At 56.1% G+C, this 27,837-nt stretch overlaps 11 protein-coding genes across 11 annotated transcripts; 7 read left to right on the top strand and 4 right to left on the bottom strand.

Annotated features, from left to right (window-relative positions):
* Positions 1-260: 260 nt before the first annotated feature.
* On the top strand, positions 261-1,838 carry B0T26DRAFT_763964 (uncharacterized protein; the record flags this gene model as incomplete). The annotated part of the gene is made up of 3 exons (XM_060446431.1): positions 261-659; positions 740-897; positions 937-1,838. 3 exons carry the CDS (start codon positions 261-263, stop codon positions 1,472-1,474), a joined length of 1,095 nt encoding a protein of 364 aa, XP_060299622.1. The 3' UTR covers positions 1,475-1,838.
* A 206-nt stretch (positions 1,839-2,044) lies between these two features.
* Positions 2,045-3,367, bottom strand: B0T26DRAFT_747172 (uncharacterized protein; the record flags this gene model as incomplete). Its single annotated transcript, XM_060444809.1, has 1 exon — positions 2,045-3,367. The coding sequence occupies one exon, from the start codon at positions 3,365-3,367 to the stop codon at positions 2,045-2,047; it is 1,323 nt and encodes a 440-aa protein (XP_060299621.1).
* Positions 3,368-4,720: 1,353 nt separating this feature from the next.
* B0T26DRAFT_671524 (uncharacterized protein) lies at positions 4,721-5,289 on the top strand (the record flags this gene model as incomplete). The annotated part of the gene is made up of 2 exons (XM_060439340.1): positions 4,721-5,225; positions 5,273-5,289. The coding sequence occupies 2 exons, from the start codon at positions 4,721-4,723 to the stop codon at positions 5,287-5,289; spliced, it is 522 nt and encodes a 173-aa protein (XP_060299620.1).
* Positions 5,290-6,037: 748 nt separating this feature from the next.
* B0T26DRAFT_747170 (uncharacterized protein) lies at positions 6,038-7,208 on the bottom strand (the record flags this gene model as incomplete). Its single annotated transcript, XM_060444808.1, has 3 exons — positions 6,038-6,433; positions 6,518-7,110; positions 7,190-7,208. 3 exons carry the CDS (start codon positions 7,206-7,208, stop codon positions 6,038-6,040), a joined length of 1,008 nt encoding a protein of 335 aa, XP_060299619.1.
* Positions 7,209-8,475: 1,267 nt separating this feature from the next.
* On the top strand, positions 8,476-11,114 carry B0T26DRAFT_737695 (uncharacterized protein; the record flags this gene model as incomplete). The annotated part of the gene is made up of 8 exons (XM_060443486.1): positions 8,476-8,524; positions 8,696-8,736; positions 8,809-9,528; positions 9,596-9,915; positions 9,982-10,332; positions 10,542-10,600; positions 10,646-10,789; positions 10,915-11,114. 8 exons carry the CDS (start codon positions 8,476-8,478, stop codon positions 11,112-11,114), a joined length of 1,884 nt encoding a protein of 627 aa, XP_060299618.1.
* Positions 11,115-12,442: 1,328 nt separating this feature from the next.
* On the top strand, positions 12,443-14,582 carry B0T26DRAFT_629174 (aspartic peptidase domain-containing protein; the record flags this gene model as incomplete). The annotated part of the gene is made up of 3 exons (XM_060436246.1): positions 12,443-12,761; positions 12,889-13,930; positions 13,988-14,582. Coding segments are annotated over 3 exons (1,956 nt in total), but the record flags the coding sequence as incomplete, so codon positions are not given.
* A 720-nt stretch (positions 14,583-15,302) lies between these two features.
* On the top strand, positions 15,303-16,461 carry B0T26DRAFT_747167 (uncharacterized protein; the record flags this gene model as incomplete). The annotated part of the gene is made up of 2 exons (XM_060444807.1): positions 15,303-15,728; positions 15,826-16,461. The coding sequence occupies 2 exons, from the start codon at positions 15,303-15,305 to the stop codon at positions 16,459-16,461; spliced, it is 1,062 nt and encodes a 353-aa protein (XP_060299616.1).
* Positions 16,462-17,239: 778 nt separating this feature from the next.
* On the bottom strand, positions 17,240-17,578 carry B0T26DRAFT_613013 (uncharacterized protein; the record flags this gene model as incomplete). Its single annotated transcript, XM_060435927.1, has 2 exons — positions 17,240-17,307; positions 17,380-17,578. Coding segments are annotated over 2 exons (267 nt in total), but the record flags the coding sequence as incomplete, so codon positions are not given.
* Positions 17,579-18,684: 1,106 nt separating this feature from the next.
* On the top strand, positions 18,685-19,444 carry B0T26DRAFT_747165 (uncharacterized protein; the record flags this gene model as incomplete). The annotated part of the gene is made up of 4 exons (XM_060444806.1): positions 18,685-18,765; positions 18,860-19,059; positions 19,131-19,299; positions 19,370-19,444. The coding sequence occupies 4 exons, from the start codon at positions 18,685-18,687 to the stop codon at positions 19,442-19,444; spliced, it is 525 nt and encodes a 174-aa protein (XP_060299614.1).
* A 593-nt stretch (positions 19,445-20,037) lies between these two features.
* On the bottom strand, positions 20,038-23,825 carry B0T26DRAFT_671517 (uncharacterized protein; the record flags this gene model as incomplete). The annotated part of the gene is made up of 4 exons (XM_060439339.1): positions 20,038-22,342; positions 22,395-22,899; positions 22,963-23,272; positions 23,466-23,825. The coding sequence occupies 4 exons, from the start codon at positions 23,823-23,825 to the stop codon at positions 20,038-20,040; spliced, it is 3,480 nt and encodes a 1,159-aa protein (XP_060299613.1).
* Positions 23,826-26,265: 2,440 nt separating this feature from the next.
* Positions 26,266-27,709, top strand: B0T26DRAFT_102357 (uncharacterized protein). The gene has a single exon (XM_060433239.1). It carries the CDS (start codon positions 26,523-26,525, stop codon positions 27,369-27,371), a length of 849 nt encoding a protein of 282 aa, XP_060299612.1. The 5' UTR covers positions 26,266-26,522; the 3' UTR covers positions 27,372-27,709.
* The last annotated feature ends 128 nt before the right edge of the window (positions 27,710-27,837 follow it).

The raw sequence follows: 27,837 nt of genomic DNA, 5'->3' as shown, positions 1-27,837 counted from the left end.
TTGGTGTCGTTGCGTTTGATACGTGCTGCTACTTATTGCTACCTAGCGCCGCCGCCGCCGCCGCCGCCGCCGCTGCTGCTGCTGCTCTGCTGCTGCTCTGCTGCCGCCGCCATCTGTCACTAGCAGCATGTCGGCACCCGTGCCAGGCTAGTCTCGCCGCACCCAGAACAAGACACCACCCTGGAGACGGACTGACAGGCCGGGACTGACTCCGGAGAACACGCAAACACACGGACGAGGTTATTTCCTCAGCCGCCATCATGGTCGACCTCAAGGATGACCTGCGCACCTCCATGATCATCGCCGCCTTCGTCGGCATCTCGTGGTACATCGGCGCCGAGATCAACACGTCGCTGTTCATCCTCTTCAAGCGCCGCCGCGGCCTGTACTTTTGGTCGTGCGCCCTCTGCTCGTGGGGCGTCGTGCTGCAGCCGCTGTGCATCATCCTGGCCGACTTCGGCATCTGGACCGACCTCAAGGCCGCCATCACCTTCATCTACCTGACCTGGCTGATCATGGTCGTGCCGCAGAGCTGGCTGCTGTACTCGCGCCTGCACCTGCTGCTGCACCACGACCGCGTGCTGCGCTGGATCAAAGCCGTCTTGCTGGTAAACTCGGTTGTGTTCTCAGTGCCGACCATAGTCGTTGGCATTCTGGCGGTGCGTCTTTTTGTTTCCCCCCCCCAATGACAGAACCTCCCCAGCCGCCACATAGTACTGACAACACCCCCAAACAACAGCAAACCACCACGACCAACCCGAACCTGTTCCACATCAACCTAATCTGGGACCGCATCCAGCTCACCGTCTTCTTCGTGCAGGAGACGGCCCTGAGCTTGCTGTACATCTACCACACGCGCCAGTACCTACGCGACTCGTCGCTGCTCTCGCAGCCCCCGTCGCTAGCCCAGCAGCCACAACCACAATCCCACCGCAGCCCGTCGTCGGTGCTGCCCCTGCGGCCCGTCGTCGAGACGGACGAGGTACTCCGCCACCTCGTCTACACCAACGTGCTCGTCATCGCACTCGACGTGGCGCTGCTCGGCGTGCAGTACGCCGACCTGTTCTACCTGCAGGGCGCCTTCAAGCCGTGCGTCTACGGCATCAAGCTGAAGGTCGAGTTCGCCATCCTCAACCGCCTTGTCGAGATGGTGCGCCGGCGCGGCGGCGGCGGCGGCGGCGGCGGCGGCAACATGTCGTACCCCGGCGGCGGCCAGCAGCTGCAGCTGCCGTCACAGCAGCACCGCCAGCCGTCGGCGTCGTCGTCGCTGCGCCTGAGCCGCGACGACCACAACTCCAAGAGCGTCGCGTCGGACCACATCGGCCTGCGCGCGCTCGGCGGCGGCGTGACGGATGGCAATGTCAATGCTGTCAGGTCGCAGAGCCAGGAGAGCCAGGCGCCCATCTGGCACGGTCAGAGCCGGGCTGACGCGGAGGCGTGGCCCCGCGTGTACCATGTCGGGACTGCGTCTTAGGTTAGTTGTCTCTCTGGCGGGAGGGCAGATTTGAACCATGATTTTAGTCCTTTCTTACTCGTTTCTTTTGGGGGCAATTCACTTTTCCATTCAGTATTAGCGGTCGGAAATTGGGTAATTGGCGAAGGCGTCTGGCGTTTCAGCGAAAACGATGGCATGATCAGTCACGGGGCAGGGAATCAAACAGGGATCGGAATATACCATTATACCTAGATGGACGCGGAGGATAAAACTTACTGTTATGGGCAGAGCGGGCGTGTTTGGAACTTTGAATGTAGAATAATACTCCGCTATTGTCGTGACGTGTTCTGGCTGGGGAACACGCAAATTGAATTCCTTCCTGGTCAACACTAAAACTCGATTCAATATTTACGTACGAGATACGATCAGTATAGCTACTCAACGCAACACTGGTCTCAAATTCGAAATGTCATATCATCTCCCGCGGTATCTGATTTCCTATTTCGCTATATAGTTAACCAACTGTGGTAGATCTATTAAGTCATGCCCAAAGTTTATCCAACTGCAAACCTCCGGCTCGTTCAGCAGCACTATTCGGCAGTGAATGGTTTAATTGCCGAAGAAGGAAGAGCCAGCGTCGTGTAACATGTCTCTCTCTTCTGCGCTGTAAAGGTTGTTGTCATTGCACTCCTCCTCGTCCGAGCCCCCGTCAGAGACCAGGTCCAACTGGCCCTCCGTCTCCGAGCCCGAGTTGAACTTGTTCGGCCGGTGGTACGGGCTTCTGAGCGGGCCGCCCTGGAGCTCAAAGGTGAGCTCGTCCACCCTGCCGACAAACCACGGGCCGTGCACGTTAGCGGCGCCGAGGATACCAGCCTGCGTGTCGTACAGCGTCGGGCTCATGTCGCTGGCCGACTGGAGCCGCGTCCGCTGGCGGTACACGGCGAGAAAGTCGAAAAAGCGCGCCTCGTCCGTGCCCGGCTGCCACCGCTTCAGCCACATATCCGACAAGCCCTTGCTGATTCTGGCTTGCAGCGTGTCGATGACGGGCTGCAGACTCGGCACGTCGCCGTGTCGCAGCTCGGGGTGGGCATCATCATCGCGGTGGCTCGCCGCCGTCGCGTTGGCCTCGAACCGCTCTCCCAGGCCCAGCAGCGCCTGGTATATCTCGCAAAATGCTTCCGCGTCAGCGTAGTCCTCGTCGCTCAAGTAGCCGCGCCAGTTGCGCTCTCGCTGGTACTGGCCGGGTAGCTGAGCGCCGCTGGTCTGCGAGACGAGGCACTCGGCCAGGTACAGCACATCAACAACATCCCAAGACCTGTCCCGCCGTGGGAGCGGGAACCTGCCAGCCCGGCCGAGGTCGATGACGTACAGCTCGGGCATGTCCTCGGCCCCGTTGAAGTCCAGCAGCAGGTTCTCGTCGCTGAGGTCGAGGTGGAAGACGGGCCCGCGCTCGCACTGCTGGTACATGAGCTCGAGCGTTTCGAGCACATGGCGGAGCAGGCGGAAGACCACGACGCGCGGCAGGCTGGCGCCGTGCCGCTTGCACGCGTTGAGGAGCGCCCCTATGCTGCCGCCGTTGCAGAGCCGCCAGTACGACACGCACGTGGACTTGTTGCCGTCTGGAGAGACCGTCTTCCGGTCCGACAGGACTTCGGGGATCCGGAGCTTGGTCCGCCCGGCCGCGGCGGCGAACAGCGTCCTTGCCGTGTTCACGTCCGCGTCAAAGCGCCTTTCCCGTGCTGTCGGCGGCTCTGAGGCGGGAACACGGGGGGCCAGAACCTTCCGCACCCGATGCTCGCCCGTCTGGATGTGGTAGACGAGCTGGGCCTGGCAGTCCCGCCCGTTGTCCAGGGCGCGGACGAACAGACAGGGCCCGTCGGCGCCGTCCCGGAAGACGTGGGCAAGCCTTGTGGTTTGTGGTGGTGATGCCATACTCCGTGTGTGTGGGTGTGGATGTTCTTCTCCCTGGTCGAAGAGGGGGGACGTCAAGTGGCCAAAAAGGATGCTCTGGTATCTGGAAGGGATACTCACATGACTGGAGTTTCCTGCCGTGTGTGGGAGTTATGTTTTGAGTTGGCCGAGACCCCGGAACTGGCGATGCTTAACGGGAAAAGGTGAACTATATACAACGTGAATGGAGGTGTGGACAGTTATTTAGGTAAAGAACAGATACATTGTGTGCAGACAAGATGGATTTGGTCGGGCAGATGATCAACCAGGGCATGATCAACAGAGAAATTGAGATGAACACAGGATCCTCCGGGTGCTGGTCCTTGCAAAGCCTGATTTTGCTTTCCCCCCCTCTCCGTGAGTGACAGGGGATGTGATCACAGGCCGATCTTTCTCGGTGATAGTGGAAGATTAGAGCTTTCTGGGTGCCTGCCACGGAACCATTCGCCTGTCAGATTCTCCTATGCAAACCGAGCGACTGTTTCGAACTTCGGATCATGTTCCATCCTGAACAAAGATAGTCGTTTATTTCACCCGGAGCCCTGAGCTCCGGGGTAGGTCTCACGTGATCCGATGAGCTGCGTTGACGCTGACAAGGGGCGAGTTCGGGGGAAAGGAGATATTCAACTGTTCGAAAGAGCGATCTTTTAGCTGAACACACCCACGGTTGTCAAACGGTTTGGCTTTTTACTTGTCTCTCTTCTCATAATTCTCTGCGGTTGTTGCCGCTGTCAAAGTTAGTAAACAAAGTTAACGCAAACTGGCATCCGAGCTTTCCCGAGAAAATTCAATCTGTATGCTTGTTCAAAACCGGGGTTCGTACCTCATTGACGTGTATGGTGGCCGAGCACTTAGGCTATGGCATTGTTACAACCTCCTGCTGGGTAGGTGTCAATGTGAATCCAATCGCTTCAAATTCCGCCGTACGTAATTTAGACAGATTACTCAAACCAATACACACCAGAAACATAGCTTTGTTAGTTATCCATCCTCTATGTCATCTGTTGAGGGGGTGTCTCTGCTTGGTGAGACAAAGAGGCGGACAATGGCTGTCACTGAGCTGCCTTCCTCGAACAGTTTCTGTTGTCAGGCTGTTTCTTTGACTCAGTAGTACAACACCCTCGCAGTTACAAAGTACTTGTTCAACCCCGAGGATAAGCCAAGATTTATAGGGTGCCGGATAGCTAAGATTAATTAAAATAGACCAGTTGCGCTGCTCCATCGCCCCCTGTTTGTCGGTTCGTATCAACCTTTGGGTAAGTGGCGCTATCAAACCGTCTGCGAGAACGTGGTGGAGATCGAAGAGCTTCAAACTCAAATCTCACGACTGTAATCATGGCGGCAAAGACAGAACAGCTGTTCCGTGCGACTGTTTCCCAGTGCATTCTCCAGGGCGAAGACGATGTCATCGAAGAGTTCCTGGGCGCCCCCCTGGACGATTCCGAGGACTTCGATTCCGACTTTGAGGATCTGGACGATCTGATCGATGATGCGGCAGCCGAGGGCCCAGCCGGGGTCAACGAAGCAGAGGTCTCAGCTGAACCGCACAAAAACCCATGCATACCCAACGCCGATACCCAAGAAGCGGCCCAGAGCGAATCCGACCTCCCAGAGAGTGGCTTTGAAGTCAAGTGCAGCTTCTGTGGAGATCTAGATGCTCCCCAATGTGCCCAATGCGCAGAATTCCTGACGTGGCTGCTGTATCACGCTCCCAGCTCTGATGCTGATGGGTTTCTGACCAGCGGCGCCGCTTTGGGCAGTCAAGTGACGCACACCGTTTTGGGCAGTCAAGTGACGCACACCGTTGAACGGGCGGATCCGGCCCCCGATGGGTCCAACTGTATTCAATGGAGCTAGATCTGGCCCGTTAAGACTAACTGGGCATAGGTTGGTTCCGCTACTGACATGATGAATGTTGACGAGCACGAGGTTCGGACGCCAGCTTCGAGGCTGGTCAATTGGATGTAACATGTAATTGCCTATCAGGTGTCCATGTTATGCATCCCCAGGGCGGCGTCTTCGATCTTTGCTTTCACGTGTCAACATTGAACAACAGAGGTGTGTAGGTTTGCGTGCGAAGGTTTGCGTGCGAAGCGTCAGTAGTAAAAGCAGCTATCTAGCTTTCCAAAGGGAATCATATCAATAGAAAGTATATGAAAAAAGAGATAACTATGTGAAAAAGGGACAATTATGTGATATTATAACATGATAACATCTAGATAGGTGATCAAGTGGCTGCGATAAGCTAAAAGAACTGATGGGCAGCTGGACTTAGGGGTGATAATGCTACACGTAAAGAAATGATGATGTAAAGTAGGACTGGCTCACATGGTGCTGGACTGAACTATCCAAGGCCCAGACACCTTTAAACGACCACACGGTCAACCAACAACAATGGGGGGACTCACCATGTAGTTTGAAACGGACAGATAGTACCGTCACTGATACACTCTTGTAGTTTCACTGATATACTCTTGTAGTTGACGGCAGCTGTACCGACAACCTCCGGTAACGAGACAAACGAGGCATGCAACTTGACAAATGGGCCCTTCGCGGAATTTGGAGCGTTCATATTGTCATACCTTCCTACTATGAAGCCGTCGTGCTCAGCACAGACAATAACGAGGAAGACACGCTAGCGAGTGTGCTCCGTCAACGGCCAGGACGCTTGGGCCTACTGAATCCAGCCCTGACTTCAACCTTGGGGTGTAACTCCTCCAGCACACTTGCCTCGGTAATCTCGCTCGGGTCCTCAACCTCGAACTTCTTGGCTACCTGCAAGCCAGCCTCCTTTTCAGCAATGGTCAAGACGGCCCTCTTCATGAGCGGGTAGATCATGCGGGACTTGACGGCCTTTGTGCCAGGAGTGCTGGGGCACGTGTAAAAGAAGAGTACCGGGCTACTGTGATTGCCGCCATAGGAGTGGGTGAATCTGTAAAAGGTGAAGCGTGGTTCCGTGGCCGAAATCGCTTGGACGAGTTCGGGTATGGACTCGGGGGTCGCGTCGTCGGGGACGAGCACGATTTGTTCCGTGGCCTGGTCTATTTTCTGTCGAGGTCGAGAACATGTTAGAAGCGGTCCACTCGAGCGCACCAACACAGGATAGACAAAGAGGAAAGCGCAGCTACTAACCAGCGTGACCAACGCCCGCGGGCCCTCGGAAGCCAGCTCCTTCAGCGCTGCCAAACCCTCGTCGTTGATTGGAATGGCCATGTGGCTGCTCAGATGTATCTCGCGCGTGCCAGTACCGGAACCAGCCTCTTGTTCGGCTCGCCTGACATCGCCCAACGTCTTCTCCTCCTCGGTCAAGGGGGCGTCGAGGGCGGTGTGGGCGTCGTGCTTCTCGAAGCCAGCCGGGCTAAGCTCCGAGGCTAGGGTCGCAAAGATGGTTTCGCTAAAGTGCTCGCTCCCGAGCTCGCGCACCAGCGTGAGACGCGACGAGGCAAACAGCATCTTCTGGCGCACAGGCGCAGCGTCGGGAACGTACGTCACAGCCACCAGGGCCGGGGCGGCAGCGTGCCGACGCAGGATGAGGTAGAGCGCTTCATTCGGTTTGAGGGCCGGCGTAACAAGGGAGCTCAGGTTGGATGCAAAGGAGGCGCCAGGTGCAGTAGAGGCGAGCACCTGCAACGGCTGCAGCTTCTCGGAAGCAATGGTGACTAGCAGACCAAACTGGCTGTCGTCGGCAAGCAGAGTGTTGAACTTCGAGACCAGCTCCTGCGAAGCTGCAGGCGTGTGCATATCAGCAGATTGCTCTGTCCATGCCCGCGGTCTGGGCCATCAGCTTTCCCGAGATGCGCTCACCTGAGATTCCGGATTGCATCGTGCCGGGCCTGGATGATTCCACTTCGGCTTGGCTGGCTGAAGAGTCGGTCAAGGAGGCACGCCAACAAAGCAGGAGTTCCAAACGGAGCCGCGACGTTGGGCTCTTGCCGTGGGGTAAATTGGGGGGAACTGCGGCCGGTGCAGTATGGGATCCGTGCGTTGTGCTTTCCCCTCACCCTAAAATCCCCTGCTCGTCCCAAGAGATCGGGCGGGTGGGAAGGCGCAAGGACCAGTCAGAAATGCGCCTGTCAGGCCAGCCGTCAGAGCGGAAAGCCGGGAGCCTGACCTTCCAGGCTTAACATAGCATTGGAGCCGTACCAGCCTCATCGTCACGGCGGCCACAGATGTCCGGCGGGCCAGTGCGCACGAGGTGCTGCAGCTTCATTCGCCCGAAGCCATGGCCGATATGATGGGATTTTGTGTGGCTGCGCGGTCTAGAACCTCTTTAAAGACATCCGATGTTGGAGAAGCTGGAGCTGGCTCCGAATGCGCGATGACAAACAATTAAACCTTGCCCGGCTGAGCGCGCCCCGAGCCAATCAATCGGCAGCACGCGCGCCTCCCGCTCGCTGATCGCGGTTAGCGGAGTGAAACGGGGTGGAGACGGGGGGAGACGTTCGAGGGGACAGCGAATACAGCCCGCATCTTGACCGACGGGCCAGTGGACCCGGTAACGGTAACGCCGAAGAATCGGTCTGGCCCTGGCCAATGAAACTCTCGAGGTCTTTTACCGGCGACCCTGCTCCTCCTGTCAGCGACTGCCGCAGGAGCGGCGGGAGCACTAGGACACCCAACTTAGCACTTTGCGGTGGTGCTTGCCTTCCAAAGCAGTAGAGAAGGTGGTCAGGCACCAAGTATGAGTGGTCGTAATTGCTATTCCAAAGCGCGTCCCTTGAGGCTTGGGTAGGAATCGTACTTGAGCATCCGTATTAATCAGGCCATAACTTCGTATGTGCTGCAACTTTCCACGGATCTGTACTGCCGACGCGACGGGTTACCGAGCTAGGTCGCCCGAGAATTCCCCGGAGGTCGCCTGCGGTTAGGTACCTATGGATGGATTGGAACTTGAAATATGAAGTCAAGGCCATCCCCTTCCTGATCTGAGGTTGGTTGGCACCATCGAGTTTTGGTAAGATATCGTGCCATCCGCTGGGTGCGGGTCCATCTCAGGATTATCAATATTTGTTTGGCGTTGCCTTGTCATTTTCGGGTCCCCGGCTACACCCAGTTTCCGACTATTTCCAGGTTGGCGCCTTCCTTGCGCAATGTCAAATCCTGGGCCACCACCAGTCCCCATTTCTCGTACTGGTACAGGTAATACCGGCCCTGCCTCGACTCCTACAGCTGCTGCTTCCACCAATACTCCTAGCACTGTCCCTCCTCCTGTTTCCGGTCCGCGCCTTCGACCCCTTTTGCCAGCCGACCTGACGGTACCCGGCAGCGCCTCATCGTCGACGGGACCCTCAGCCCCAAAACGGCGAGCAGTTTTGGGAGCCTGTACGGCTTGTCGCAGACGGAAATCCAAGGCAAGCATGTCCAACTGATTTTGGGGTGTTTTGCTCTCTTCAGTCAGGAGGTTCTGACTAGTCGCCGTGCAGTGCAGTGCTGGCCGCCCGAAATGCACCGAATGCCTCCGCCGTGGAACCGAATGCAGTTACGACACGAGCGGCGGCGAGACGCCGGCGCGTGCCCTAAAGCGCAAATATGCCGACCTCGAAAATCAGACAAACGTCTACGAAAACATCTACAAGATCCTAGCCACGCGTCCCGAGTCAGAAGTGGCCGCCATCCTCCGCCGCATCCGTGCTGGTGAACAACCCGAGGCCATCCTCCGCCATGTCCGACACGGCGACCTCCTACTCCAGCTTAGCGTGGTTCCCGAGTTCCGGTACCCCTACGAGTTTCCATTCATGGTCAAGTTCCCGGCCCGTCTGCAAACGCCGAGAAATGTCCACCCCTCGTCTCTCGTCTACGAGTGGGACGGTCAGCAGTCTGTCGAGCAGACCCAAGGCCAGCGCCAACAGCAGGCCATGGCGGTGGCCGAACCGGCTTTTAGTATGCAGCCTCACGGTCCCTATTCGATGCCATTTCATGCAGCAGAAGTCGTTGACCCCCTGGTGGATGAGGCAGAGCCGTCCAAATGGACATCGGTGAGCCCGGACAACAGCCTCATGCGGAGCCTGTTACGCGCTTACTTCCTGCATGAGTACAACTGGTACACTTGCTTTCAAAAGGATTGCTTCCTCGAGGATATAAATACTGGTCGCAGGCGGTTCTGCTCTTCGCTTCTCGTTAACGCCTTGCTTGCCATGGCTTGCGTAGGTACAGCCGGGACTATAAAGCCTTGCCCACATTTATCCTTGCTGATGCTCAGCTCTATGCTAGTTCTACCATGGAGACTTGCCGTATCGTGCCGAGTTTCGGAATCCTCACACTCTTGGTTATCAATTCCATGCCGAAGCAAAGAGATTGTGGGAGTTGGAGCAGAACAAGAATAAGCTCACTACCATCCAAGCCGCCATCCTCCCCAACATGGTTTACAACTTGAACGGGGCGGACAAACTCGGCCGACTCTACACCCTACATGCCATCTCAATTGCTCGAGAGCTTGGGCTCTTCAAGAGGCCCGACCACTGGGACCTTATGGACCCAAAGATGCAGGCTGTTTGGGGGATGGCTACATGGGGCCTGTACGGTTGCGAGTGGTAATTAAGCAAACCCCGAGAAATGCTTGTGGGACTCGCCGATTCCTAACACTCTGTGGTTGCCAGTGAATACGTTTATCATTTCCTTACTTCGGGCACGATAAAGTCGCCACCGGAGATGGGGCTTCCAGATGTCGCCGAGAATCCTGGGTGGTACGGCGAGGTTCGACTGAGGTACCCTCTACAGCATACGCTATATCCGATGAATTTCGGCCGCTTCTTTAAAGCACTCTCAGGGTTTCGGGCCCTCATCAAAGAGGTTGGAGAGCAATGCTTCTTGGACAGACAAAGCGTCAATCGAATGACCTCCTTGGAGAACATCACGAAACTCTACACCCGCCTCGAAACCTGGTATATCTCCCTTCCCGAGCCACTCTCTCCGCGAAAGATCGTATTTCCAGCACAAATGAAGCTACAGTACTCACTGTTTCTCACCCGCACGCTCTCCCCTTTGCTAAAACTTGTTGTCGTTATCGTGGCTATCTGGTTTGTGATGACCTGTGATCTCTGCAAAGGGTGTCAATGGCAGGACCTGTGTTGAAACTCTCTCTGGGATCCCGCCCCTCTCCAATTTTGGGTCCTGGTCTCTTGCCATGCTCTTTGTTTTGCTAAAAGGCCGTTTCCAGCATGCACTATCAACATGTGGTCATGAACGTCTTCCAACCTCTGTTTCGGGTCTTGGAGGGTGTGGGAGATGAACCAACTTTCGCACCGCCTTCTCCTGACGAAGCCATCTTCGGCGAGAGGTCCGCGAGAGAAGTCTTGACTGATGCTGAAGTCCATTACGAGACGATTCTACGGCTATATTATCTCCGCCATGGGTTTGAGGCAACTGACCCCTTCCTTCTCACTTCACTTATCGCATTGTTATTCCGTTCAATTGGGTAGATCAAGCCCCTTTAGGATAGCAGGGTTGGCGGCGAGAGTGGAAACTCCGACGGCGATGCAAATCTCTCCCGCCTCAATTCCATTCGCTCACCCTTATACTCTACGCTAAAGGACTTTACGATCAGGGCCGTGGCTGGTTTCTTCCACAGATAGTCTTCCGTCTTGTCCGCGACGGCATACTACCAGCCGAGGCAAATTTGCTGAAACATTTCGCAAACATTCCGGAGGAGGCGCCGGATAGCGTGTCCGCAGCGCATGGCCAGTCAATATCGTGGCCGTTAGTAAGGGAATCCCGGAGCAACAGCAGCTGACTAAACTCCTTGAAGCTTATTCCAAATCAAATAAGGAATCCTCGGACCAAGAGAGCGAGTAGAGGGCGGCAGTTAGCCCCAAGAGGTTCGTGATTAATTTTTCACCCTTTCGGACATGGTTTAGTGTTGATGTTTTTCCTTCAGTGTTCCATTGGTCCCTGGGCTCTACTTCTGTTTGTTTGTATTCGCCGTTTTCGTTGATAATGGAAGAAGCTAGTTAGTTGTTTCGGTGACTTGCTTGGTCTTGGGTTTTGCTAACTACTGGGGAGATTTCCGGCTGAGAGCGGGCTATTGGAGCTCACATATCACGAGATAACGGCATTTTTCTTACACCACCAGCCGCTTTCGTGAAACAATAATCAATCCCAGTAACTATCAGTGGCGTGCAGGTCCAACGTGAGTCCCGCTGTCCCTAGCGTTTCACTGTCCCTGGCTCACTGTGCTTTCACTCCTTCTCACAAGACTCGAAAAGATTCTGCTTCTCTATGGATCTTCGTCTCCTCGGTTGCCTAACTCTAAGAGCCAGAATCAGATTGAGATGACAACATACCCGAATAACCGCTAAGCAACAGAAGCGTCGACGTCCGACAAACTGTGCCAGAAGACGATACAACAACTCACGACTCGCAATTTTTTTTTTTAAAAAAAAAACATAGAAGACTAGGCTGCTTCTATTCTCTGGCCCCTAATATCTCTTTTGTGGTTACAGTGAATTCTGCCTAACCAGTAAATGATATGACGGTTTAACTTCAATTGTGAGTCATAGTCATTGATAGGTACCTACCTAATTGGTGTATTCGCTTGACGAATACCACGAGGGCAAGGCGCCAATGTGACTTTGGCAGGGGTTTTGGGTGCGGCGCAGCAAATTGGTATTCCTTTACCGCGTTAGCGCCAATCACGGCTGCGTTCAAAATGAGTTGGAAAACGTTCACGGCGTAGCTCCTTGGCGCGCCTCTGCCTCTCGTGTCCGTCACGGGGTCTGGGGGGTCCCAGGCACCACCGCCGAAATTTTCAGTCCCTTTTCGCCTCTTGACCCTCTTCAACCTCTTGGTTCCTTCAAGTTTGCGCGCAGTGATCTTTGGATCCATTTCTCTCGTTTCTCCTTCGTTTGTGTAAGATTTTCTGCTGATCTTCGCAAACATCATGTTGCCGTAATCAATCGCGACTTTCACTTTTGTCGCCGTTGCGCGCCGCTCTTTTTGTTTATTTTAGCATCACTGCAGCTTTAGCTAGCCCCTGAAGGAGTCTCGGGTCTTGCTGCAGCCACCATGACGCACCGCACTCGTTTTTCGCGCTTGTCGCAAGCCACCACATGCCTTCTAGGTGCCACTACGGCTGCGGCACACGTATTGCTGCCGTTCAAGCTTCATATCGGCGTTCCGCTTCCCAAGCTCACGGGAGGGCTCACGAGCCGCGACACGGCATCAACCCAGACGTCGCTCATCGGGGGTGAGTTGGCCTTCATGGTCAACGCTACTGTCGGCACTCCAGGGCAACAAATTTCGCTCATTGTATCGCCGTCGGCCTCCGACACGTGGGTGCCCGATGCAACGTCGTCGGACTGCGATCCGTCCTACTACAGTTCATACTATGGTGACGACTACAACTACACGATGCCCGATCCGTCTTGCGTATGGGGCAGCTGTGAGTGTTTCCGGGTCGCATCCCATCCCATCCCATCCCATCCCATTCCATCGCACTGCACTCCTTGCACTATCTGGGGATGGCTGGGGCCAACTTGATCTTACGCTGACACGACATCGATCTCTAGATAATTCGTCGTTGTCGTCGACGTACCTGCCGGCGAACTCGAAGTACTCGTCGTTCGACGCATCGTACATGGATGGGACAGACGCCTATGGCACCAACGTCACAGACCGGCTGGCATTGGGCGACATTGTGATGGACGATTACTCCATGGGAGTGGTGCAGAGCGCCGACCGTTGGATTGGCGTGCTTGGCCTCGGCCCCAACTCGACGTCAAGCTCAAGTTACTACTCATCGAGCTATCCCGGCAAATACGCTCACTTTCTGGACCGCTTGGTATCCTCTGGCAAGATCGCCACTCCTGCGTACAGTCTGTGGCTCGATGATGCCGATGCCAAGTCCGGCAGCTTGCTCTTTGGCGCCGTCGACCAGTCCAAGTTCGAGGGGAGCCTGGTTCGCCTCGATGCCGACGCGTCGAACAAATACCAGGACACGTTTGCCGTTTCTCTCAACGCCGTCAATGGCTCCACCAGTTCTGGCTCCGACATGTCGGCCATCAAATCGAACGACTACCCTTTCACCGTTGCCATCAGCCCCGGCGACACCTTTTCTTATCTACCCTCGCTCATCGCCTCCAAGATCATGATTATTGCAGGTGCCAGATATAACCGCACAATCGGACGGAATGTCATCAGCTGCGACGCCGCCAAGTCTAACTCGGCTAAGTTCGCCTTCGAGCTGGGCGGTTCCGGTGGCCCGGTAGTGACGTCCCAGGTTTCCGATCTCATCTTGGCGCCGGGACTTTTGAGAGGCGGATCGAGGTACTCGTACTTTGCTGACTCGCCCAACTTGTGTCTGTTCGGCATTCAAAACTACTCGTCGTCGTCGTCGTCGTATTCCACATCGGACACCTCCACCTCACGGTTCAGTATCGGCAACTCGCTGCTGCGGCGCAGCTATCTTGTCTTTGACGTTGTCAATGAGGAGGTGGCCTTTGCTCCTACCAAGATGTCGTCCGGTTCGGAAAAGCCGAATCCTACCATTGTTTCGTTTGCAAACTATGCGGCCAAGGTCCCGTCGTCGTCCATATTCTGCTCGGCCAGCTCGTCTTTCGCCTGCTCATCCGGCTCCGGTAACACAGGATCAGGGTCCGGCAACGGCAGCGGCAACGGGAACGGGAACGGGAATGGCAACGGATCCGGTTCTGGTACGGACTCTGACACTAGTTCAAGTGGAGACTCGAATCCCCTTTCCAGGCCTTGGGTGAAGGTTGTCATCGGAATCAGCGTCTCTTTCGGAACGATAATTCTCATTGCTTTGGGCGTGGCCGCAGTCCTCTGGAGACGTGCGATAGTTGGGGGAAAGACAGTGCCGACAAAGGATCTCGACGATGAATCACTAAGCGGTCCAGCAGGCGCGGCAGGTCAGAACGTCATGTCGGGCGGTAGTGGGCCGGCGGCGGTAGCTCCCGGGGCTTTGCCTTCCATTCCCGAGCACCAGGGAGTGGTTGGCGGAGGCGGCACGCAAGCCCCTCAGCTGCCGGCTCTGGCCGGACAGGAGCCAATGATGGCGGTGGCGGTGCCTGCGGGGTCTTCGGACCGTGGCTCTGTTGCCGTATCCGCCCTGAGCACGGACGAGCACCCATCGCCACATGCAACAGCGGCAGAGGTACGGCGATACGATGAGCCGCTAGCACCAACTGCAGGGCCCGAGCCGGAAAGGGAGGCTCCCGCCCCGCCAAGGTCGCCCAAGGGCAAGGGGCCGGACGTTGCCGGCGCCGTTTGAATTTGATCATGTCAGCGGAAGACATACACCAAGGTTGTCTAGTAATTTAATGTAATGATGAACGATACCCCGTGTTGCGTTGGATAGCATCATTCTCTTGGAACATCCTGCATTAGCGTCACCAGCATCGCAGTCTGAATAGCTGAGAATCATGATTAGTTTGTTAATGAGACAGCGCCGGGCGAGTGTTTGCCCAGCTACCCATGTCACATATGCTTCCCGTGTTGGCTGCTGCCAAGTCATCTGCTATCTATGACCGGGTACCTATTTTGGGTCTTTGGATGTGCTTACATGCAAGGTCTGAAGCGAAGTCGATCGCGCACTCAACAACAAACTCGGCTATTGCTTCCAGAAGGTCTTGGCACGTTTTTGCCAATAGAGTGGCACTTGCATTAGATAACTTGACAGTCGACTGTGGTGCTGACAAGTCCCGGCTTGGCATAGGGATATTGAATATTCTCCTCATCTTCGTTATCGCCCAAGCCGGCAGCACTGTCGTCGCTATTAATCTCACGAATCAGGCTAATTATGCTCCAGCGCCCAGTCGTCGGCAAATGAAATGCGCGCAGTGTCTGACGGCTTAGATGACACGAATTTTGATAACATCCAGAGCAGCTGCCCTGGGCGGCTCAGACGGGCTGAGTTTCTCGAGCACGTCGAAACGGTTCACCATAGCAAAAACTAAGTCTCAAGATGAAGGGCCTTGCCGCACTCGTGCTGCTCCAGGCCGCCGGCCTCTCGCAGGCGGCGCTCCGGTTCGCGTGCTCCAGAGTCTCGATCCAACGCCTCGACCCGCTCGTCGAGCCCGGCCGGATCCCGTCGGCCCACGTGCACCAGATCGTCGGCGGCAACGCCTTCAACGCCACCATGGCGGGCGACATTGGTGAGCAGGCCACCTGCACCACCTGCGCCTACACCGAGGACCTGTCCAACTACTGGACCGCCGTCATGTACTTCCGCCACGCCAACGGCTCGTACAAGCGCGTGCCCCAGTACGCCAATGCCCAGCTCGGCACCGAGGGCAAGGACGCCCCCAACATCCAGGGCGGCATGACCGTCTACTACACGCAGAAAGACTTCAACACGAACGGCAACAAGTTCATCCGCGCCTTTCCCCCCGTGAGTTTCCACACCCAAGACGTGTCGGACCACACCCAAGACGTGTCCGACACGCCAACCACGTGATACAAATACTAAACCCCCGTCGTGCGCCCAGGGGTTCCGCATGACGGTCGGCAGCCCGGCGGCCAGCTCGGCCGACTACGCCAAGGGGCACCCGGGGCTGCGCTACACGTGCCTGCAGACAATCCTCACGCGCGGGTCCGAGACGGCTGACTTCCCGGCCAAGCCGTGCCCAGCAGGGATCATGGCGATCCACCACTTCCCGGCGTGCTGGGACGGCAAGAACGTCGACAGCCCGGACCACCAGGCGCACATGTACAGCACGACGCGGGGCGGGTTCGCCGAGGCGGGCGAGTGCCCGACGTCGCACCCGGTGCGCGTGGCGCAGGTAGCCTACGAGACCATGTGGAACACGACGGCGTTCGCGGGCATGTGGCCGGCCGACGGCCGCCAGCCGTTCGTGTGGAGCTTCGAGGGCAACGGCTACGGCACCCACGCCGACTACCTGTTCGGCTGGAAGGGCGACAGCCTGCAGCGCGCCATGAACTCGACGTGCATGTTTCACGCCTGCGGCAGCCCGGGCGTCCAGGGCGTGCTCAAGACGCAGACCGTCGACGAGATGAACAGGTGTGCCGTCAAGCCGACTGTCGTCGAGGAGACGGACGGCTGGCTCGATGCGCTGCCCGGCCAGGCCGAGCCTGCCATGGGGCATATGCCTATGAGGGTGTAGGAGGAGGGTTGGGGGAGGGTCGGGGGGGTTCCTGGTTAGTTGGTGGAATTTTCAGTCAAAGGTGGATGGTGAGCCCCGAGACAAGTTTTGATTCCTATTTTTAGACAAGTAAATTCATAGGCTATACCGTGCCAGCACATAGAATTTGCATTGTGTTTTAACTTGGCAAGGTCAGTTTGTGTAGGAATCACCAGGGTATCGGTACTGGAAACAGCATGGCGCGCTGCGCGCCGTAAGGTGGTGGTTCAAGTGATGGATTCGTTTGTGTCTGTCTGTCTTTTTATCTATCTGAACAGGTGGGCGTAGGCCAATATATATGCATCTGTCAGGCCCGCTCCTCCACAGACGTTGCTGTGGCCAGGAATGCGGAGCCGCATTCCTTGGATCAGCGCGTCATTCCAGTATGTTATTCCAACAGTTTGGTATGCTTAGCCTCTCATCGGCTGGGTATATTCCGTGGCACAATAACGAAGCACATTGATGTTTGAAACGGAACTAGCAGACTCCCCCGGCTGGAAAAGAAGAAAAGTGAAAAGGAATGCAATGCTCCACCCCGTCCCGTCGCCTGGTATCGTACAGAATCATCATACACGTCAACCCGTCCCGACGTCAATCCCGTCCCGACGCCAATCCCGTCCCGACGTCAATCCCATCCCGACGTCAATCCCGTCGTCAGTCACGCCATGTCCGAAAATCACAAACATTCCGCGTGCTCTCTTCAGTTCGCCTTCTTCCCGGCGGCGTGGATCTGCTTCTTCCCCGCCTGGCCGAGCTGCTGGCCCTGCTGCGTGTAGTGGACGTAGGCGTAGCCGGCGGCGCCGAGGACGCCGAGGATGACGATGTTGCCTGGTAATTAGCAGCAAAGGGTGGTTAGCATGTGAGAACAGGGGACAGCAGTGAAGAGAAAAAATGACACACCGGCGATGAAGCGGCCGAGGCCGCCGACCAGGTCGAGCACGCCCGTCAGGATCTCGCTGATAAAGGCAAAGAAGCCCGCGAAGAGGTGCACGAAGCCGGCCACGAGCGAGTGCACGATGGCGTAGACCGAGTGCACGAGCGACGAGAGCAGCTCGGCGAATGACTTGACGAGGTCCGAGACGGCGGTGGTGACAGCCATTTTTTTTCCTGATGGTCTTTTTCGTTGGTCGGGGGTTGTGGTGGAGGATTGAGTTGCAGGCTCTGTCTGTCAAGATGCTGCAATAGATTCGTTGGTGGTGTGTGTGTATTTTTGTATGTGGCTTGTAATATTCTGTATCGGCCGCGAGGGAATTGACTTTTCTTGTGGTCTTCTTATACAGGCGACAAAGCGATGCGATGAGGTGGGTGGCTGTCATGACGATGACGTCACCGACCCGGGCGTCGGCCAGCGGCGCGGCAGGAGAGATCGACTGGGATGAACGAACGGTTGCGTTTCCAAAATTTTACTTTGCTGCAGCTAGGTAGATCTCTCAGCGGAGCCTCTTCTCCGCACTCGTCCAATGGCCTGGTTTGGAAGGCACAAAGGGTCCAAGTCGGGCTGTCCAAGGCATGTGCAAGGTTGGCGGCCACCCCCGATGACGTTTGCCCAGACCCTCCTCTCCCATCCCGTCTCCCAGCCTCCCGCGTCATTGAAGCGGACAAGAACAGACAATGCCTTGCCAAACAAAGCCAATCAGAGACAAAACTTGCCCTCTTTCAACCAGCACAACATGCTATAGTACTATGATCCCTGTCTATCCAACCCATATTTTGAGTTGTGGGTTGGGTTTCTTCTTGTGGAGCAGGGCGACATGCAATAACCTGCAGGCTGCATCGTCGTTCATCGGTACCGCGGCAGCGCTCACCCTGGTTTAATTTCTATCTACATGTCGCGTGATTGTCGATTTCCGGTGACCAGCAGCCGGCGACTGATAACTGTAGGGTTGCGAGATTTGCTTTCACGCGTGTGAATCTCCAAGGAACCGAACGTCGCCGAACCAAGAAGCGAATCTATGGAGACGGACAAGGGCCGGTGCAATTTATCACGCCAAGTATTTAACTTGGTCTTATGGTTGAGTTAGGAAGGGTGGGGATATTGGTATTTAAGCTGCTGCGAAAGGGCCTTTTGATCGAAACTTTGATGGTCGATGCATCATTCCATTACTCATATAGCTATTGCAGCCTCCCTCAACAAACTTCAATTAGCAAGACAGCATTATCCGTGAGACCAATCCACGTCACAGACAAGCACTCCAGGCCAAGATAATGCCTCAAGCCCAAGTCGACACGAAGCTCAACCCTGGACTTGGCCGTCCTCACTTTGACTTGACCAGCCATTTCCACAGCGTATAGAAAATGTCATTCCATAAAGATGGTGTTGGAGAGCAGAGAAATACGGGGATGAAAGCCTTGACCGTTGTTCTCGTGTATTGTTCAAAAGAGCATCGGCCGGGGCCTGCTCGCGCGGTACCTAGCGCTGCCGGACCACGCCGTGATCGCGGCGAACCGGGACCCGGACGGCGCTTCGTCGCGGGCGCTGTCGTCGCTGCCGCGGGGCGAGGGCACGCGGCCGCTGCTCGAGAAGTCCAAGTGGGAGCCCATCCTGATGACCAACATGGGCGGCACGACCGGCAGCTCAAGGTACCGAATAGCCTGATTCAGCAACCATCCTGTTTCCCATTTCGCCAACACAAGACGTTAAACCGGCACAGCGCCCCCCTCCCCTTTTCCAACGCAGCCTACGGGCCGTCCAAGCTGGCCTCGGCCTGGTACACGCTCAAGATCCACCTTGAAGATGACTGGCTGCACTCGTTCTCGCTGTGCCTTGGGTGGGTTCACACAAACCTGGGGGATGCGGCTAAGGCCTTTGGCGTCGACGAGGTCACTAGGCTAAGTTCACACAGGCTACGTTCGTGATCGGGCTGGAAGGTCGTGCGACACAATGCTAAAGGTGCTCTCGGCGACGACCAAGGCAGAGCACGGCGGGAAGCTCATTCTTTACAACGGCGAGACTGTGGCTTGGTGATTAAACTGGTCCACAGGGGAAATAGATAACAACTCGCTTTTGGCACGCGAAGGCCTCTGTCATCGACCGATTCTGGGGCAGTTAAACCACCAATAGGATGCAGAAAATACGATTTTGATAGAGTAATTATGTGAGCCGCGAACAAACTATTAGCTGAAGAAATGTAAATAAGTGTAAGTGGCATATTCCTTCGTATACTAATTAGAACAGTTTACAGCAGCCCCATATAGATGAGAATAAATACGAAGTAAGTGGATATGTAAACGTATCAGCATGCCCTTCCTCCGTTCTGATATCAAGTCGATTAAATACCAAGAGGCTTTCGTGTTAAGACAACCAGACATTAGAGTCTGTTTGTCTCGACAAGCTCTCAAATCACAATGCCTGTCTGTCTCGCTTGTAATGCATCGCACTGTGCCCAAAAAGTCGTTCTATACACTTTACCCATCCGTCCGGCGTTTGGTCGTTTCTATTGTGTAGTGTGTGTTTTGACCCATCTCATCATCATCGCATGTGTGTGGAAATCGATGCTGCTCACTCAAAGTGTTCGTTTTGTGCCGTGAGTCACCTCAACTAAGCACCTCAGTCGTTGCTTAGTCTCTCTGGGACTCGACGGCGCTCTCGTAGTCCTCGTCGCCTTTCCCTTTCTGAACGATGACGGGATAAGGAGCAACGCCGTCGGCCGCCTTGTCTGTCTCGGCATTGCCCTTGCTGTCGGACCGCTTCTTCTCATTTTTGAGCTTCTTGTCGACCTCGCTATCGCCCTCGTACGCGCCGTCCTCGTCGTCTTTCTTGCGTCCTCTCTCGCCGCCTGCGTTGGCCTGTGCGTTGTCAAGGTCGACACCGCCCTTCTCACCCATGCCGCCTTCCTCAAGCTCGCCACCTTCCATTACGATGCGGAGCTCTAGATCCTCGTCCCTCGAGTATAATCTCAACCCAACGACGCAGATCGCGTTCCACGGGTCGGCCTCGTCATCGTCATCTGTCTCGTCCTTGTATTTGCTGATGACGTTAGTGCCAGCCGCCGCAGAGGCAGCCATACGCGGCTTCCGAGTCATGTCGTCGCTGCTGTAAAGCTCTTCCCAGTCCTCGATGGGCGATGCGCTAGATTCGCCATCTGAAGTGACGTACATATTCGCCGCCTTCTTGGATGCTGGAGCAGGCTGCGAATCTGAAGAGGTGGGCAAGTGCGCGTTGGCAGTATTGTCGGCGGTAGGCGCTGAATCGGCCGGGGGCGGAGCGCCTGACACGGTCGACGCATCGACAGGCGGTACAGGGACCTTGTCTTCGTCTTTCTGATTCGTGGCAGGTGCTACGGTAGTGTCGCTCTTCGGCGTGAGCTCCGGGCTACCTGAAGAGTCGGAGCTGCTTGCCGAAGGAACACCTTCGTGGGCCGAGGACTTATCGTCCAAGCTACCGTCTTTGCCGTCCTTCGACGACCCCGGGCTGGCTTCTTCAGGCTTGTTGTCGGAAGGCTGAGCAGCTGTCTTGTCGTGTGAACTGGCTCCAGAGCTTTCTCCCGACTCTTTCTCTGCTGCGTCTTCAGATTTCACCTCTTCAGACGGGGTAGAGGATCCTGGTGACTTTCCAGTCATTTGATCCTCAGTCTTCTCCGCGGTAGGGGTCTCGGCAGGGCTTTCGGTTGGAGTTGGAACAGGAGTACTGTCGGGCGTCTCATCATTTTCTACGCCTTTAACTCCAGCCCCGGCAGTGTCCTCTTTCTTGGACTCCGTTGCATCTGCCGCCTTCTCTTCCTTGGCTTCGGGCTGCTGTTCAACCTTGGAGCCGGATTCGGCTTCTGGCTTCTTCTCATCGACCGTCGTGGCCTCGGATTTGGTCGTGTCCTCGGCCTTGGGGGTCTCTCCGGCCTCGGAAACGTTCTCACCCTTGGATATATCGTCCGCCTTGAGAGTATCCTCAACTTTAGGGACCGTCTCGAGCTTAGGGCCCTCCTCGGATTTGGGGCTCTCTTCGACTTTGGTAACATCGTCGCCACTGGGTGCATCTTCGGGCTTCTTCTCGTCCTTGGGAGGGTCCTCGGTCTGGACTGCCTTATCCTTAGGCTTCAGATCTTCTTCTTTGCGCTTTCTCGCATCGCGAGCTGCTTGCTTGGCCTCCAGCTTCTGGTTATTCTTGCGGCCCTGTTTCTTGGTGATCTCGCGGTTAAGGTGGCGCTTCTCCCACAGCTTACGGCGCTCCTGGACACGCGCATCGCTGGCTTTCTTCTGGTCAGCACGCTTGCGGAGCTTCTTGACCGCCTCAATATGAGCGGCGGCTTTGCTATGGGCGAGATCATATGCAGAGCCGACCTGGGCGAGTTTCTCGTTTTCGACGCGCTTCTTACACTCGCGATTCACCACGCTCTCAATGCTGGAAACGTTGGTGTCGCGTTCGCCAACCACGCTGATGAAAACGCTGTAGTTGCCGGGAAGCATGGATGGAAGTTCGATAGATACCGAACGATCCATCAGGTAGTTGCCGTGGCTCCGGACGATGTAGTCCTCGGGGTTGGGCCGATCTTGCTCATGCACTCGAAAGTGCAGCCGGAATGAGTACTGGCCGTGTAGACCCTTGAAGTACCGGTTGTCAAGCTGGCTCAAAACCAACACCAATGGCGACTCGCGTGTCAGCTTGATGTGAAACTTCTCGTTGTACTGGGGCTTCCATGGCACATCGACACCGATCCATCGTTGGCAGCACCGCCAGTCCGGGTCACGGAATAGGCGGGTCCGGTCAAAATGCTGATACTTGCTGAGGAGATCCTCGTACGAGATCCAGAAGACGCTGTCGCTCCCGAATTGGTGACCCAGTTCTTCTTGCACCTCGGTGGTCCACTCCTTAGAGCCATCTGACCAAGCACCCTCCCAGATGCCCTTCTTAGCTTTACCCCATGGATTTCTGTCGGCACAGTTAGCGTTACTTCTTGGGTCTCTTGCTCTGACGTACTCACCGTAGTTTGAGCAGGCGGGTGCCGTTCTTGAGAGTCCGCGCTTCCATGACGACATAAGCGTGGCCTTCGGAGATGCCGTCTCGGTCGCCATAGCCACCATCCAGAAGGCCAGTGCTGCAGCCGAAGAGAAACTCGTCGTTGACCCTGCTGAGTTCGTTGTCCCAGAACCCATCCAGGTCAAGGATGTCTGATGCCAGGAGCTCGGTTGTAACACCGCCCGAGAGATCTTCCAATCCCTCCCCGATCCAGCCTCCGGCGAGGGACGCATAGTCGCCGTGGGCTTTCGCGTATGCTTTCTCAATCAGCGGAACCCACGTCTCATTCTGATCCTTGCACTGCGCAAAGAAGAGCGCCTTGGAGCCAGTCTGGTAGGTCTTGCGGTAGACGCGCTCCACGTCCTCGCGGTCAATCTGCTGGAGGAGGTCACGTTGCATGCTAGGCGAATCCCAGACAGGAGACTTTAGGAACAGCTTGTCGTCGATGATGGAGTAGATCCACTCGCCGTCTGGATGTAGTCAGTACAACGGCTCTTATCTGGGCCAATTGCGACAGCCGCTGGGACGCCTACCTCGATAAAACACGAAGCCGTAGATGCCAATCCTGGTATCATACTCGACGCATATGCGCTTAATGCCGTCTTCAACGTTGGCAAGCCCAGACAAACTGGCCATCAACCAGCAGTCGCCGATACTGCCTTGCTTGACATCGGAGCCACTGAGTTTGGCCATGAACGTGGGCTTCTCGTAGATTTCGTGCACACGCTTAACAGCCTTAGGGACGACAGAGCTTGGGTTCAAGATGGTAGAACCGGAGATGTCGAACTTTGTGGCGCCGAGGCTGTTTAGGGTATGACCTTTTTCCATCTTAAGGTCCCAGTCCTAGAATATCAGACACGCAGGTTAGCCATCTTTGGAAACAGTGCAGACGGCCACAACATTGGACGAGGAATACACGTTAAGGAACAGCGCACTTCTCGTCATGGGAAGATGCATATGAGCCATCACGTAGATGGTTACATTCCCCAATGTGAGCCACACAGAGGGCGCGCGAGCGGTACATAGCATCACTTACAATATCCCAGCCAGGGTCCCGGTATCGCATGTTCACCCTCCGGCATTCTTGTATAATCTTCTTGACTTTGCGGCGGCATTCCTCCGCAGCACGCTCATAGCCAGCAGTCAACAATTCGTTTGACCGCTCAGAGATGGTGGGCGGGAGGACGGGGTCGAAGGGCAGAACCGCCAAGGCCTTGTTGAACTTCTTGTTGCTGAAACGCTTCCAAATACGGTTGATCGACTGTTGGGGGGGCACCCGGCGCTTTTTTTTCTTCTTGTTTGCATCGTTGGTAGCCGGGGCAGCAGCTGCGGCCGCCTTTTGCTTGCGGTAGGTGTAATCATCGTCCGTCTCGGACTCGGACGAATAGCCGTGCATGGTGGGCAACTGTTGGATGGGGTTGAGGGAGGAGGGCAGGACGAACTGTTGGATGGGGTCGAGGGAGGAGGGTAGGACGAACTGCACCGTAGGATCGGGCTTTGCGGTTCCGTGCTCGTCGAGGGATCGTCGAGAGAGGCTTTGTAGAGGCCCGTAGGTAAATAACCTAGGGTCTATCTAACCCGTTGCAAGCGTGACGTCGACAATCGGCTCGGTGAAAAGGGGTCTGCTCGAGGCCGGGCGCAAGTTAACAAGTTTCCTTTGAAAGGGCGGTGCCTTTACAAAGATCAGGTACGAGAGCAAAGACAAAGGATCCAGGGGCGGCCAGTCCCCTATTTGCTCAGAAGTGGGCGACTAGGCGGGGCAGAGTGCGCTGCAGTGGTGGCGGGAAGTGCCGGGATGGACGTTCTAGAAGCGATCGACACTGACTCTGGATGGGCCGAGATAAGGAGCAGGGACCTTGAGGGCAGGGACCTTGAGGGCCCAGAGCGCTGGGCAGATAACAACCTGGAAGACTGGATGGAAAGGAGGGGCACCCACTCATTGACAGGAAAGACAGCTGTGATTACCGTACAGGCCGTCGCAACAGACTTTGGATCAACGCGACGGAAACGTCCCACCAACCCAAAGTATGGAAAGCAAAGCAAGGTAAGGTAAGGCAAGGTATTCGGCTCCTGGGTGGCGTGAGAAGGAAGTTCAGCGGATATAGCCAGCTCTCGCTCGCAGGCCAGCCAGCTTGCGCAATCCAGAGGCCCACGAGCCTTGCCCGCCTCAGCTGACGGAAGGGGTGTGTTATGATCACTTAACCCGCCAGGCAGATGCACCCTCCCAGGACCCGAGATATCCACTCACCGACAATGAGGCACCTGAGCCGCACTCAGACGGCAGAGGGGAGTATCTGATTCCATCCTTGATTGGTCGCAACGTGACAGCCAGGAAGACACCCGTCGCCTGGCGCCTGCCGGGCCCCGTCGACTCTCCAGCACTGCACTGCACTGTACTGCACTCCACTAATTAACCAGCTCAGAGTCCTTCCGTGATTTATTAACAAAAGCGTGGCTCTTTCGGAGACTCGAAGTCGCTGGCAGGGGAGCATGCACGCTCGAGGCATGGAAGTCGGCACCGCTGGAGCCAAGAAAGGCGAGGGGGAGGGAGGTTGGCTGTCTGCCCGTCTGTCAGTTGGTGCGCCGGGAAGCGGAGAGCGGGGAGCGCTGGTAGGGAGCGCTGGTGGGGAGCGCTGGTGGGGAGCGCTGGTGTGGAGATCTAAGGTGGGCCCCGCCTGTGGGAGGCGGTGGGGCCAAAACCGAACTGGGGGCAATCGAAGGCGCTGGACGTGACTTGTCCTGCATACGGCGGCATTCTATCCATGACTACGAAGTCTGTATGTATTGTACACATACAACCGCCCATCTCGCTCCCAGCCTGCTTTTTGCAGCCGCTCGAAGCAAGGCGTTGGTCATCCGCTTTGTCAGTGACATTGCTCAAACGAGCAAGACCGCCCTGATACGGACAAGCCTGGGCAAGCCCAATCTTAGAGGCGCGATCACTCCCCAGTTCCCTTGGGGGGATGTATCGAGGCCGAGTAACGTGTTGCAATACGCTTCTGACTGTTTTGCGCCTCGACCGCCCGCCGCCAAGAAGTTACTGTGCACATTTTTTCCCCACCGGTATATCTACGAGATACTACATATCTTATGATATGGAATGGAATAAGCCACCTGGTAGTCACCTCCGCGGAGCGTCCATGTATGTCGAAATCTTGCGTACCTTGGGGTGGCAGGTTTCTCTGAGGTAGGCAGTGGAACCGCTTGAGTGGCGCTGTGTCTGCCCGTGGAACGGGTCCCGTCTCCAGCCCTGCCCATCCCTTGGAGGGAGCTCCCCTGGAGCTTGTCCCCCCACTTCGAAGTTGGTGCACCTGAACTCCCAACAACGGCCTGCGGTGGCCAAGATCCGACCAGAACGGCCAGCCGTCCGATACACGCCCGACTAGTCATGGCAGGTCCCGAGACATCTCGTCCAGGCCTGGCTGGCTCTTCCAGGCACTTAGCACTCCAGGCCGCTCTCGTGTTTCTCGGACGTACACAGTATCTTTGCGCAGATGGCCAACCCCGCCCGGTTTTTTCGGGGGAAGGGGGGTGGGGAGGGATGATGCAATGCCTTCCAAATCGCGCAAGTCAAGCTTAGGCAGGTCAACATCCTGACTATGACTACCTACGCCTCTGGGCTTGCCTAGCCTTGATTCTTCCCGAGATTCGTCTTGAATCGCTGCAAAATGAGGACGAGGGATAGAATCGCGGATAGGCCAAGACAATCAGCTTTCTGTCCAAGACTCCAAGCACCGCACCTGAGTACACTACCATCACGCTAACCACACACCCATTATTTGTGTCCGAGTCTCCCTGGCCCCTAAAATCGGTCGAGGTCGGTGTGCTGTCGTACCGGAGTCCGAGCTAGCCGGGCCGCCGAGAGATCACCGCGTTTTACTGCAGCCCATTGCACCTCACCTCATTTCTCCCACTACGTAGACAGCAACCAGCTGCGCCAGCCTTGCCAGCGATTGGGTAAAATAGGAGAAGCGTCAATCAGTGGACTCGAGGGGCCAAACCAACAAACCGAACGGGTAAGAGAGATCAACTGTCGGCTGCGGTGCTGACTGAGGTGACCACTAAGGACTTTTCCGCCCATCATATTCCCGTCATGTCCGTAGTCCTAGTACGAAGTGCTATTCCGTCGAATAGTGGTTTTCGTGTCTGTTTGGCCCGGCACTGGACGCTGATGCATGCGCAACGCTTAACTCCCCACCACCACCAATCCCACCGTCCATTCTCAGCCTCACAATTTGTGCAGATTCGACCGCCTCGCCCGTTCTGTCCCGCTGGACACTGCAGCAACTTGTATGCAACCTCCACGGCGACGGCGTCCTGCCGCTGGCCAAATAAGGCTTGCAACCGCGTCCCCGCAGAACCAGCGCCCCGCGCACCGCCCGCATTAGGCCCCGAAGTCGCAATGTCGAACGCCGATCGCCAACGTCCGGATGTGACAGGTGGAATTCGGGATCGAGCTTCATCGCCTTTCTGTGTTTTACTGGTTGAGAAGAGTTGTCGCTTCCCAGGTTCCCTTTCTTTTTGCGACCGGCATAAGCACGCACAGACTCACTCTCATCAGCTCGGCGCCGTCAATGTACTGTGTAATGCAAAGAGACGTGTAACATTGGCCACGGCGTGGGCTTTCCCACGCGCCAACGTTTCCAAGTTTTCTAGTCTCACCAGTGCGGTGGCTTGCGTCTCAACGCGAACGGTTCGTCGAGGCCCGCGGGCCGCCAGATTTGTTGGGCCCCCAGGACAAATGCACTACTGGTTGATTGGTGGTCTGCTCCCGCTCCTCCGGGCTCACTTGCTTGCTCCCGCCCTGGTGCTCACAGTGATCGCGCTGCCTTCAAGGTTCGCCACTGCAGTGAGTCGGCCATTCTGGCTTGTCAGGCCACTACAGCAGGCCCCAGGGCCAAGCGCCCAGGCATTTGCCACGGCCCCGCACCACCCACCATAAGCGCCTAGCGCCATTCGCGCCCCTCAGATCCTCAGCTTTCCCAACAAGCGCCGTGGAATCCACCTAGCGAGCACTCTAGCGCCGAGTCTGCGGCCGCCCCTTGAGCTTCGCTAGCAGCCCTGCTACTCTCCGGCTTCTGTTTCATCTCTTTCTATTAAATGGAAGCTAATTGTTAGATAAGTCAAAAGCCGTCGAACAACTAGATGCCGTGCTTATTCTATCCACTGCACAAGAGTGAGTGACTTGCCTCGAAACGTTGTTGAGTTTCGGTGCCTGCTATCCGCGACTCAAATGCGGTAGCTGAGGGTAGGTAATCTCCCTGCCAAAAATCCACCTAAATTACAAACCCACCACCTAGCTCGACGCCGCACAAAACTCGAGGCAAATAGTTGCACTCGGATCCTCAACTCGAGAAACCTCAAGATCCAACCGCTTCTTAACCGCCTGCTAAGCATAACCAGGTACA

Source organism: Lasiosphaeria miniovina (genome assembly GCF_030549165.1).
Source record: "Lasiosphaeria miniovina strain SMH2392-1A chromosome Unknown B0T26scaffold_2, whole genome shotgun sequence".
Taxonomy (NCBI): domain Eukaryota; kingdom Fungi; phylum Ascomycota; class Sordariomycetes; order Sordariales; family Lasiosphaeriaceae; genus Lasiosphaeria; species Lasiosphaeria miniovina.
The sequence above is the reverse complement of the archived record's forward strand: the minus strand, read 5'-3'. Positions and strand labels throughout refer to the sequence as shown.